General features: G+C 54.4%; 4 protein-coding genes across 4 annotated transcripts; 2 read left to right on the top strand and 2 right to left on the bottom strand.

Moving 5' to 3' along the window:
* Positions 1–1310: 1310 nt before the first annotated feature.
* SODALDRAFT_276984 (hypothetical protein) lies at positions 1311–4745 on the top strand (the record flags this gene model as incomplete). The annotated part of the gene is made up of 6 exons (XM_028608041.1): positions 1311–1449; positions 1619–2614; positions 2671–3277; positions 3350–3412; positions 3482–4328; positions 4398–4745. The coding sequence occupies 6 exons, from the start codon at positions 1311–1313 to the stop codon at positions 4743–4745; spliced, it is 3000 nt and encodes a 999-aa protein (XP_028466434.1).
* SODALDRAFT_333242 (proteasome A-type and B-type) lies at positions 4696–6171 on the bottom strand. The gene is made up of 3 exons (XM_028611920.1): positions 6022–6171; positions 5347–5885; positions 4696–5176 (listed from the first exon to the last, which is right to left on the bottom strand). Exons 1-3 carry the CDS (start codon positions 6044–6046, stop codon positions 5003–5005), a joined length of 738 nt encoding a protein of 245 aa, XP_028466435.1. The 5' UTR covers positions 6047–6171; the 3' UTR covers positions 4696–5002.
* Positions 6172–6468: 297 nt separating this feature from the next.
* SODALDRAFT_295497 (spindle pole body component alp4) lies at positions 6469–10012 on the top strand. Its single transcript, XM_028608781.1, has 3 exons — positions 6469–7039; positions 7163–9129; positions 9209–10012. The coding sequence occupies exons 1-3, from the start codon at positions 6616–6618 to the stop codon at positions 9623–9625; spliced, it is 2808 nt and encodes a 935-aa protein (XP_028466436.1). The 5' UTR covers positions 6469–6615; the 3' UTR covers positions 9626–10012.
* SODALDRAFT_333245 (GatB/YqeY domain-containing protein) lies at positions 9623–10982 on the bottom strand. The gene has a single exon (XM_028611921.1). The coding sequence runs from the start codon at positions 10722–10724 to the stop codon at positions 10122–10124; it is 603 nt and encodes a 200-aa protein (XP_028466437.1). The 5' UTR covers positions 10725–10982; the 3' UTR covers positions 9623–10121.
* Between the last annotated feature and the right edge of the window lie 1017 nt (positions 10983–11999).

Below are 11999 nucleotides of genomic sequence, written 5' to 3' on the forward strand. Positions count from 1 at the left end.
CCCCCCGAGCTAACATGAACACTCGAGTTCTGTACCTAGGCAGGCAGGCATTGGTTTTAACACCGGTTCCCATCTAAGGTACCTTAAGGTATCGTGGTTGGCACCCTCTGAGGGTTCTGAGGGGCCGGGAGGCCTTCAACATCAGTTCCACTTCTGCGAAGGGCCTTATCCGTTTCTTTTCTAACCCCCTCCCTTCTCTTTCTTCATTTTCATTCTTTGGCTTCTGCGAACAACTTGGGAGACGCTTCGTTTGCATTGCATTCAACCCCCGAGAAACAGAACCCCGATCCTCTTCATCCCTCCCTTGATTCACACCTGCATACTAGAGTCGAGTGATCCCCGCCCTCCCACCAACTCTCACTCGCCATCTCGGCCTTTAGCTCTGCGATCACTCGAGCTGTTGTTTATTTGCTTCCTGGTTCTCCAGTTCGGCTGGCCGCCAAGGGACAACGTGGTCCACCGACTGACTTCTGCGTTTCCACCGCGGGTGGGAAGGCGGTGTCCTCATCCATTCCACCCATTTCTCAACCCATGACCACTTGCAGATACCAGGCCGGACTAGACATACATACCTCACCAGCAGCTCCCCTTCACCTTCAACCACTGTCCACCAAGTATCTCCTACTTTTCTTCCGAGTAAGAGCAGGAGACGAAACAAAAGAAGCAACACGACCGCTCACCTCGGTCCTTGTCTAACCCATTCGCGGTCATCTCACCCGTTTTCTACCCGTTGATTTCTCACCCAGATTACGGTTACACCGGAATGTCTCAGTCGTTGAAACATATCTCAGAGATGCACTCGACTCCCGGCTACCCACTTCTCTAAGCCACTCCCCTCCTCCCGCTTCCCGTTTCCTGCCCCCTGTTTTCCCAGTGGTTACCCACGCTGTATTAGTTGACCACCCTCACAGGGACAGCAGAGTATATTGGCCCTGCTGGCCTTGTATGCACTCATAGCCCTGCCTCACATCACTTTTGTCCACCCCAGGTGATAACAGCTACATACAGCTTTGCGTACACCTCGCTCTCGCCCTCATCTCAAACCCCCCATCTCATCCAGCCATCCAGCCTTCCAGCCTTCCTCGTCCACGGAATTCACATTCTGAGCTTGGGCCTTGTGGGCATTTCCCCTTCCCAGACCATCTGCCACTTCACCAATTCTTGTCTCGACGGCTGTCCTTCGGCCTTGTTTGGCCCCAGACGTTTTTCTGGCTCCATTGTGGCTGGCTGCCCGGTTTGGAAGGTAAAAGGCTGGCCGTGTCTGACCTATCCGGGGCTTGTGTATTGCCGTGCTACCTAAAGCCTCCAAGATGGATATAACCGAAGGAGCGCCAGAGACGCTTCTTCCTCACCCTCAGACCCAGTCGAATCCCGCAGGCGAAGTCAGCAAAGAAGACCCAGATCGCAAGAAATCAGTTGCCAGAAAAAGAACCAAAACTGGCTGTCTTAGTATGTATATCGCTGTCGCTTTCTGCATCTCACTGTCCTCCCCTCTCACCTTCTCCTCCCCCACGCCTCCCCCCCTTTCTTGCAAAAAAAAAAAAAAAAACTTTTGCTTAAACCTCCTTGGAGGGGGGAGTTGCTCTTGACCTGTGTCTGACTGCTATATCGTCTCAAGCATGCCGCAAACGTCGGATCAAGTGTGACGAAAGCAAACCAATCTGCAATAACTGCACCAAATCCAAGAGGCACTGCGAGGGATATAATCAACGCGTCATATTCAAGGATCCCATCGGTGCTTTTCATGCCGGCAACAATGGCCCGGTCCCTTACCTGCCTGAATCCTCCCAGCACGCGTTTCCACAGCTCGGAAACAGCCAGCCTAACCCGTCGTCTCAAGCTCCGCCTCTCGCAGCCATAGCGCCTAAGCCCCGTACTGGCCCCGACTATCCGGGCTATCCACGAACAGTCTTTGTCGAACCCTTGGCCGCTCAATCGAGTTCTTCCTCATCAACCAGCTACGCCTTTCCCCAGCCACCATCATCATCATCACCATACAGACAGCCGCCCCCGTCGGTTTCCTCCTCTCTGACACCCCCCCTACAACCACACCACCCTTATAGTGATCATGGCGTCGAGCAGGCCTATCTCCCGACGCCGGGCCCCGATGACGTGGGTCTCAAACTATCTGGCGGCCATATGTCAACATCTCCAAATTCATATTTTTCGGCCAGAGATATGGCTGGTGCAGCACCCATCACGCAACACCATACCTCAGGGCGGAGCGACCTACCACCCAAAGCCGAAATGACACATCCCTACCTGGATGATGATGGTTCTATGGCTAACTCTGACGACGATCTCGGACTCGGAGATGTGAAGAAAGAAGACGGACATGGCGGTCTGGTACAGAGACGCATAAACGGCCCAGTCGAGGGATTCGGCACGGAGATGCGAACCTTCTCCGCCTTCGCCGATGACAGCGTTCTTACATCGTATGTCCCAACCGCGACGAACTCGCCTCTCAACGACGACAGGACAGCGGCGCTCTTCTGGCACTTTGTCAACGTTACAGGACCCAGCATGTCGCTGTATGAACGGCATCCATTCGACCACACCAACGCATCATTGGACACTCAGTCCGCTCCCCAGGCTAACCATAACATTTGGACATGTGAGTTGCCGAACCTAAGCTCTGTCGTGTAGCAAAAGGAGGCTGACCGGGTTCAGACACATTTCCGATCATTTCTTTCCAGCACCCAGCTCTTTTACAGGCCATTCTAGCCATGGGCTCCCTGCAGATCGCGAGACTGCAATATCTTCCACCCACGGCAGCCATGAAACACTATCATCTTGCTATTAGGAGAATCGCGCACAATGTTCGGAGCCCGACCAAACGCACCCAGCCGGCCAATCTGGCCGCCACTCTGGTTTTAGCATACTTTGAGGTCTGGAATTCGGATCACACCAAGTGGTGCCAACACCTCCTCGGAGCCAGAGTACTATTCAGGGAGATACCTTTCCGAGAGATGACGAGGCACATCCTGCCGCTCAAGAGAGCTAAACGGGCTCTTTTCGAAGGATCACGGCAACCCCATGACCCTCTTTCTATGGGATATGGCCCTAGTCCGAGGTTGAAACATGACCTAGACGACGTAGACACCGAGTTCCTGGGCCAATTGGCAGGTCGACATGTGGAGTATGACGACCAACCCCCCTCGCCGGGCTTGTACTACACGGCTCGTGACATTGAGCATTACGAGTATCTGAGGGATCTCTTTTGGTGGTATTGCAAGATGGATGTCTATCATTCTTTGCTCTCCGGGGATCGACCTTTGTAAGTGTGCTCCCCACTTGATGTTCTCTCTAAACTTGTGTGGAATCCTATACTAACCAAATAATCTGCCAGCATGGAATTTAAGAACTGGACGCAATGTCCTCCGCGAGCACCGATGGGAAGGCTGGAGGCTATGTAAACGCCCCCCCCCCCCCTATGCCTGGAAACCACTCGTGTCTCTGCCTTGTCACTAACGGCCCATAGCTACGGCACATATGACCACGTCATGCTAGTTTTAGGGCGCCTAATGGCATTTGCAGCGAAAGATCTCTCACGGAAGCGAAAAGCCATGCAGTCTTTCGGGATGGGCGGACCACCGTTCGGGCCACCGCGTGGATCACCGACGGGTCCAACCGGTCCACCAGCGGGTGGTCCTCCGGGGACAATGCCGCCGGGGATGCCCCCTGGGCCGATGATGGGCATGCCACCAGGAGGGATGCCACCAGGAGGGATGCCCCCGGGAATGATGATGGGAATGCCGCCGGGAGGTTTCCCGCCCGGCATGTTCGGGGGTCCAGGTGGCGGATCGCCGCCCATGTTCCCGGGTATGCTCCCCACAAGCAGCAAAGTATCGTTACCTACAGGCTTCAGTCCGATGCGGGATCAAACGCCGCCGCGGGATATATCTGAGGACGTCGACCTTGGTACGGCGACAGAGGCAGCACTGCTGGAGTGGGAGAGCATCCGGGAAGCCTTCGCGCACCTCCGATCTCGGTTCGGGCCCGAGCTCGAGCCTTTAGGTGCCGAGTACGCTGACCGTCGAGACTCGCCATTCGGCCCCACGCTGCAGTACCGCACATTCTCTGTGGCAGGAATTTGGCTCAACTACTACTTGGGCCTCATTCATCTCTATAGGACCCATCCTATGATGCCACCGGCGGCTATGGTTGCCCAGGGGATTCAGGCCAGACACACGGAGCAATATGCGAGGGAGATTGGGCGTATTGCTGCTGGTTTGTGCGATGACCTCACCAGCGTGACGGAGATCAGCACTCTCGTAGGGGCGGCGCTTGTGGAATCTAGCCTGCCCCTATTCGTGGGTGGTATTCAGGTGCGTTTTTTTACATTTCATTATTGAATCACGAACGATCCTTTGCTAACCGCTGTATTTTGATTGCAGGCTCAGGAAGCCGCTCAGAGGCACTGGCTTATCAGGAGGTTGCATGACACTGCGCGACTGACGGGATGGCAATCAGCGAGGCAGATTGCCGAGGGCTGCGAATCAGCCTGGCACAAGGCGGCGGAGCTCGGAAAAGGTCCGCCGTATACGAGAGACCCCAGCCTTTCCAGGGAAATCCCCAAGTCGGTATGGGATTTCCCAAGGAAGATGGCGTCTCAGAGCGAGCAGCTGCGTGAGGAAACCAACGGCGAGATGGTGCTCCTCCCGTCTCACCGTGCGTTCTATGCTATAGGATTGATCAGTGTCGAGCAAGAGCTGGATAAATTGGAGCTTAACGATGGTGGCTGAAACCCCTATTCCCGTCGCCTGCGGGAGAATAGAGAATAAAGCCACTCGAATTGTGACTTAATGTACACCCCGTGTCCTAGTAATGATGGCGGTACATGACCTTTCAGAGTCGACTACCTTATGTTGATTTGGCTCCGTCATGAAGAGGGCAGTTGCTACATGAGCTCCTCATCACCTCCATGCGAGCAATTCTGATTGTGGTACATCATGGCTCAGCTTTCTCTGTATTTGAAGCAGCAAACTCGCCCCCTTTCCGTCTAGTTCGCAGGAAGCCTCTCCACAACAACAGCCATCTCCTCGTCGGTATATATTCTGAAGCCCTTTCCCTTGGTTACGCTGGCCAACTGCACGTTCTTTGAATCTAGCTTCTCCTCCATCACCTGCTTCAGGGTCTTGAGCACCAGTGTCTCAGCATCCTCAATTGTAAGGGACTAAGAGGATCGAAAGGTCAGTCCAATGCATTCTATGATATGATAGGCACCCAATGTTTCTTTTCGTAGGGGGCACGGTGGTGACAAAACGATGAAAGGGAAAAAAAAAGAAAAGAAAAAAAAAAGGAAAGTCCCAAGGAGATTGTAAAAAGAGGGGGGCCACAACAAACCTTGTGATACTCGTTTTGCAACTCGGCCTGCGCGCCCTCGGAGCCAGAGCCAATGGCCTTGGCATCATATCGGTAGAAGGTACCACTAGGCTCAGCGTGGTAGAGCTGGGGCCCGTCCTCGTCGTAGCCGGCGATGAGGAGGGCGACGCCGAAGGGTCGGCTCATGACGGTCTCCTCGCCGTCGGCGCCCTCGCCGAAGCGTAACGCGAGGTCGCAAATGGCCTGGGTGGCGGACTCGACGCGGAGGGGCTCGGCGTAGTTGAAGGCGTGCGACTGCGACTCGACGCGGGCGTGCTCGACCATGGACCGCGCGTCGGCCTGCAGGCCGGACATGGCGCAGCCGATGTGGCGGTCGATCTCGACGATCTTCTCGACGGAGGAGGTCTCGAGGAGGGTGGAGGTGACGCGCTTCTCGACGCCCAGGATCACGCCTTCCGAGGTGGCCACGCCGATGGCTGTGCTGCCGAGCTTGATGGCCTCGAGGGAGTATTCGACTTGGAAGAGGCGGCCTTCGGGGGAGAAGGTGTTGATTCCGCGGTCTGGGTTCGGGGGCGAGGATCGAGAGCGACGGGGTTAGGTCAGTGGGAACAGTAGCGAGGTAAATGAGGAACTGGCAGGATAGATGGGAGCTGATGCTGCTGTGTGCTATAGAGGGAGGGCGTTGGATCACCGTACCGTATTCCGATCTTGCCATAAACATCTTGGCGGTGTATTGAGGGTGGTATCGGCTAGAAAGGTTTCTTTATGAACTGAGAGAGAATCAGATCCAGTAAGAATCGGATAGACTGGATGTCGAGAGGTATTGAGGCGGGACAACCGGGTTGGTGGTGGATTTCTTGCGTCTGGCTGCGATGGGGGAGTTGAGCTTTGGTTGTTACTTGTTAGGCAAGCACATAGACTACGCAGCCGCATAGCTCTGATGGATGGGGGATGAATGATTCAAGCTTCCGATTGGCTACTCACCGAATCAGCTAAGGCAATCCGTGCCTAATGTGCGGAGTACGGAATTACGGATACATGTACCTGACACCGGCCCGGATCAACTCGCGTACCGACCTAAGGTCACCCCCAGTGCTTGCCCGAAACGCGCCCTGGAAAGTCACACCGCGACGAGTCGACGAATCGCATTTGGACGGAAACCCCGCCAGAAACATACATCCAACACTGACCGACCAAGATCCAAGACCCAAGACCCAAAACCACGCGCGTAATAGGCCACCGCAACAACCCGGAGTCGCATCTTGCAGCCTCCCCAATGCTGTCTGCGAGATGTCCTCCGCCTCCAGGGTATCAACCCAAGACCGGCGCGCAAATGGACCCCCCGCCAACAGCGACAAGCAGAGACCCCGCGTGAGCGTGAACGCCGCGAAACCCGGCAATTTCAGTCGACATGACGCATCAGATCTTCGACGGACGGCATCTCCGCAATCCGACGGGCCCTACGGGTCTTCACATAAACGGACAGCATCCGGGAACCCGAGACCTTTGAGCAGGACCCATGATGATCGGCGCATAGAAGAGCGGCGGACGGAAAAGACATTCGTCACGCAACTAGAGAGTATTGTCCGTCGGACAAGGAGCCCTGAAAGGTTAGAACGTCGCCAGGTGCCGACTGAGAAGGCAAGGGCTGCGGCGGAGAAATCCAGGCCGGTTGAGAATCGGTCAAAGGAACCAAAAGTCGAGGCTCCCCAAGGTAAACCTCTCCAACCGCGATCTGATTGATGCCGATGCACGAAGTTTGTTTTTGTTTTGTTTTGTTTTGTTTCTATTTCCTTTTTTTTTTTTTTTTTTTTACTGTCGACTGACATGCGAAAAGCCCCCCCATGGTCACCCGAAGCGACACTTCTTCCTCATACTTCGGCCCCACTGGCATCCCGCATCTCCATCCCTCCCTTGGCCTCCCAAGCCCCATCGACTGTGCAACCTACACCCCTTCATGAGCTCTCTCTTGAAGCACAGGAAGCTGTCATTATAGAAGACCTCCTTTTCGTCTTCATGGGCTATGAGGGGCAATACATCCGATTCTCCAAGAGCTACAATCCACACGAGGAGCGAGATCGGCTGTCGGGACCCACGTTCAGGATTTTGCCCGGGCTGGACCCCAGTTTGCAGGATCTCACAGTGTCAATGCTGAAGATGGCGACCTACTACTCGGCCCTAGAGGTGTTCGTCGACGTTCAGAGCCGAGAGGAGTTTGGGGCTGTCAACCACGCCTTGTGTGCCTCGGTGCGCAAGTTTCTGCAGGACTATCTTATCATGATCGCACAATTGGAGACACAGTTCCTCACCAACGAGAATTTTACCCTTCACGTCTTGAACATCCAGACTTTGCCGACGAGCCAGACCATGTCGCGCCTTTACTCCTTAGCTGTTGAGCTCCTTAAAAAGAACGCTCTCCTGGACGACGACGACGACGACGACGACCCGGGCGATAGTGGAGACGACTTTGATAACATCCTTGAAACGCTTCGGGACGGCGGGGATCTCGGTGCCGGAAACATGACGGGCAAGAGGATCTGCAAGGGGGGTGTAGTGCTGGGTTTGATCACAAAGAGGCAAGAGGCCATGGCGGGAGACCCGGTCGCCAGGACTCTCTTGACCACCTTGCTACGGGACGCTAGCCGGCCGTACATGGCCATGTTGAATGAGTGGCTGCATCATGGTGGCATCAACGATCCGCATGCCGAGTTTCTCATCAAAGAGCAGAAGAGTATCCGCCGGGAGAGGCTGGAGCAAGACTACACTGATGAATATTGGGAACGACGGTACACCATACGGAAGAACGACGTGCCACCACAACTCCAAGACGTCAAAGACAAGGTCCTTTTGGCGGGTAAATATCTCAACGTGGTACGAGAATGCGGCGGCGTCGACGTCAGCAAAGTCGTCAAGGACGTTCCGACTTCCTTTGATGACAGCCGGTTCCTCGACAACGTGAACATAGCCTACGCCCATGCGAACGAGTCGTTGATGCAGCTCTTACTGACCACGCACTCCCTTCCGATGAGGTTACGGTCCTTGAAACACTATTTCTTTCTCGATCCCTCCGATTACTTCTCCTACTTTCTGGAGCTCGGAGCATCCGAGCTGCGCAAGCCGGTCAAATCCGTTAATACCGGCAAGCTACAGTCGCTTCTTGACCTCGTGCTGCGCCAGCCGGGAAGTATTGTGTCCTTGGATCCGTTCAAGGAGGATGTCAAGGTCGAGATGAACGAAATCACCCTGATCAAGTCCCTCCAGAAAGTGGTGAACATCACGGGCATGGAGCAGGGCGAGGCGCTGCAGCCCCTATCTAGTCAACCCATCGAGAGCGATAAGAACGCGATTGGGTTTACGTCACTCCAACTAGACTACGCAGTGCCGTTCCCGGTCTCGCTGGTTATTAGTCGCAAGACGGTGTGGCGGTACCAAGCCTTGTTCCGGTATCTTCTCTCCCTGAGACACCTTGAGTCCCAGCTATCCACGACTTGGCACACGCAAACGTCCGGCATCGCGTGGTCCCACAAAAGCTCGGCCAGGAGCCTCGAGGTTTGGAAGCGCCGAGTCTGGACTCTCCGGGCACGTATGTTGGTCTTCGTACAGCAGCTGCTATACTTCTGCACGGCCGAGGTGATCGAGCCCAACTGGACCAAGTTCGTGTCGAGACTCAAACCCAACGAGGAGCACCAAGGAAGCTCCTTGTCGGGTCTGACACGGACGGTTGACGAGCTCATGCAAGACCACGTGGACTTTTTGGACACATGCCTCAAGGAGTGCATGTTAACCAACAGCAAACTGCTGAGGGTACGTCGAAAGCGAATCGTTCGCGCTGCTTCTCTTTTCACGAATGTTACAAAAGCTTACTTGCTCATTCCTCTATTAGATCCACTCCAAGCTGATGCAGACTTGCACTATCTTTGCAACATACTCTAACTGGCTCACCCGCGAGCTAGAGAAAGCCGACCCGGATTTATCGGGCAACACTAAACCGCCCAATATGACTGATGACCAGTGGAGGGTGTTCCAGGCGGTACGAGCGCAGAAGACGTCCTCACAGAACGACTCGTCGTCTTCGGGCCCGGGCCAGACGAGTCAGGACGCGCGCATTGCCAACCTGTTCGAGATTATGAAGAAGTGGGAGAGCAACTTCAGCAGGCATCTCCAGATCCTGCTCGATGCGTTGAACCACTATGCGGCGACAGAGACGGTCGTCTTGCTGAGCCTGTGCGCTCGGCTGAGCACCGCAAACCAGGGGACCGAGTATGCGGGGCTAAGGAACGAAGAGGATATGGCGGTCTGAGCTTTGTCCTGTGCAAAATCTGTCTTATTCTTTTTTCTTTCTTTCCCCTTTTGTCCTTCTATGTTATGGATATCGTTTCAGCGTAGCAGTGGTCGGAACTGGCGTTTTCGGGGTTGGAGGAGCCTGACGGGAAATAGGGACAGATAACACGTGCGAGGATATGTTCATCGTAGTAAACCCTGACGTTGCTACCTGGAGAACCAAGCAGGCATATGGAATGATGAGAATACCCATCAAGGAGTCCCGATGCCTCCATCTTTTATTTTTCTCATAAGATGTTATACAACAGGTGAAATGTACATGATTTTATATACGAGGGGGAGATTCCAATCCTCTGCCTTGAGCATCTCCTTCGCATAATGCCTGGGACACAAATGCCAACCAAATGCTGATGATACACCCATATACATACACGAAGCTCCCACCATAAGCGTACCCGGCTTTTTTCTTTCTTTCTTTCTTTCTTTCTTTCTTTTTTATTTTTATTTTTACAGCCTCAAGCTTGGAGCGCCTGGCTCACCAGCTTACTGATTTCTTTAGCGTCCACCTCGACATCCCTCCCCTTGAGAGCTCGAGTCACGGCCTTCATGACCCGCCCAACGACCTGTTTCCCTTCGGCCCCAGCGGCGCGGGCCTCCTCGATAGCGGCGCGGACGAGATCGCGCACCTGGGCCTCGGACACGGTCTCGACGCCGCTGGCGGCGATGTATTCTTCCAGGATGCGGGCCTGGGCGTCCTCCTTCTCGGCGAGGTCGGGGCGGTCGGCGTCGCGGGCCTGGGCGGAGGCCTCGCGGGAGCCGCGGAGGGACTTGCGCAGGAGGGCGACGAGGTCGAGGTTGGTGGTGACGGGGGAGGAGGTCTTGGCGGCGTTGTTGGTGGCGGAGAGGACGGCGCGGAGGACGGTGAGGCGCTGGGCGTCTTTGCTGCGCATGGCGGTCTTTAGGTCCGACTTGAGGGTTGCGAGGAGAGGAGGGGTGGCGGGTGCCGAAGAGGAGGCGGCGACGGAGAAGAGCTGGGGTGTTGGGTGGTAGGATCTCCAGGGCTGGATGCGGAGGGGACGAAGGGCCCTGAGCCAGTGGGTTGCTTGCCGTGACGCCATTGTCAAAGGGGGCCGGAGCGTTCAATATTATGGTCGTCGGAAGTTGGTGGTCCTGTCTTCAACTCGGTTTGCGTGGTGGTCCAGCTTCTTTTGTGCTACAGTTTGCGATTGAACCAGCAGATTGGTGATAGGCTGGGAGGCCGTTGGAATTCTGCTAATTGACACCCCTTCGTGATTAGTCATCACTTGGACCCCCTTACCTCTGAAGATGTGACCATCACGAACTTGTAGCTTTTACCGCTTGATTAATTATAATAACTATTGGCGACAGTCAAAAAGACAGAAAAACGGTGGAAAAAGTAGAGAAGCAGACTTCAATCGAAGAATACCTCAAAGTTCACGGCGTGATCAGCGAATTAATAAACCCTTGTGTCCCCAGTGTTTTTGTCTCCATGGACAGTAGCAGCGCCAACCAAAAATTCATCCGTGGAATGGAAACAAGGCGTTCCTGGCCATTTCTTCGAAAGATATCTCCGCACCAGGGACCAGGGACCAGGGACCATCACGGGCCTTCTTCCCCTTTTCACACTGAGAGCCCGAAAGTTTCAACTCTTTTTCCCGGACATCTCGAGAAAGTGGTCCGGTTCTAAGCTGCAGAAGCAAAAGATACGGGACAAGGTTTCGAAGCAAGGGGTCAAGTCCCCACGACTACAAAATTCGGGGTTGATCGTTGCTATCTACTAAGAAGCAGGGAGGCAAGGAAATAATGACCACCTCTTAGGAACATCGTGATTTTTTATTGCGAATCTGGCAATAAATCCCATCTTTACATTTCAACTGATTACTGTGTACTTCGCAAATTTGAATCGAGAAGCAGGGAGTAAGAGAGCGATAGGAAAGGTGACAACCCCAGGGACCTAGTTTATAACTGTACGGCGTTACTGACAAGGGTCGGGGCTCCGGGCCGGGCCGGGATGCTCTGGATGGGGATGGGGACTGACTCATGTACCGAATTTCTTTAACAACCTGAGACTTGTCCAACACAAGACGTCAATGAAGCCTTCGCGTGTGTCGTGCACTTCTGACGAGGAGAAGACACTTCTGAGGACGTCTTATCTGCCTGAACACTAAGGGGAGATGATCTCGGATACGTTTACCCGAGATGCAGATTCATCTCTGCCTGCCTTATGCTAAGACGTAATTACCTCGTGGTACAATTTAAACAAGCCACCAAAATATGCCGGCAAGGCCGGCAAGGCTTATTTCCAGGGGATCGCGTCAATCTCTCACGATGGCATGGATTCAAAAGAGGGGCTGTACCGAACATGTTGTTAA

This window comes from Sodiomyces alkalinus (assembly GCF_003711515.1).
Source record: "Sodiomyces alkalinus F11 unplaced genomic scaffold SODALscaffold_5, whole genome shotgun sequence".
NCBI lineage: Eukaryota > Fungi > Ascomycota > Sordariomycetes > Glomerellales > Plectosphaerellaceae > Sodiomyces > Sodiomyces alkalinus.

Bases quoted from the DNA above. Each gene is read 5' to 3' on its own strand.
- SODALDRAFT_333242 (XM_028611920.1), bottom strand. From the start codon at position 6,046: ATGTTTATGGCAAGATCGGAATACG. The intron at 5,886-6,021 runs GTACGGTGATCC...CCCCGAACCCAG, and splicing joins TATGGCAAGATCGGAATACG to ACCGCGGAATCAACACCTTC. The intron at 5,177-5,346 runs GTTTGTTGTGGC...CGATCCTCTTAG, and splicing joins TGCAAAACGAGTATCACAAG to TCCCTTACAATTGAGGATGC.
- SODALDRAFT_295497 (XM_028608781.1), top strand. From the start codon at position 6,616: ATGTCCTCCGCCTCCAGGGTATCAACCCAAGACCGGCGCGCAAATGGA. The intron at 7,040-7,162 runs GTAAACCTCTCC...ACATGCGAAAAG, and splicing joins AAAAGTCGAGGCTCCCCAAG to CCCCCCCATGGTCACCCGAA. The intron at 9,130-9,208 runs GTACGTCGAAAG...TTCCTCTATTAG, and splicing joins CCAACAGCAAACTGCTGAGG to ATCCACTCCAAGCTGATGCA.
- SODALDRAFT_333245 (XM_028611921.1), bottom strand. From the start codon at position 10,724: ATGGCGTCACGGCAAGCAACCCACTGGCTCAGGGCCCTTCGTCCCCTC.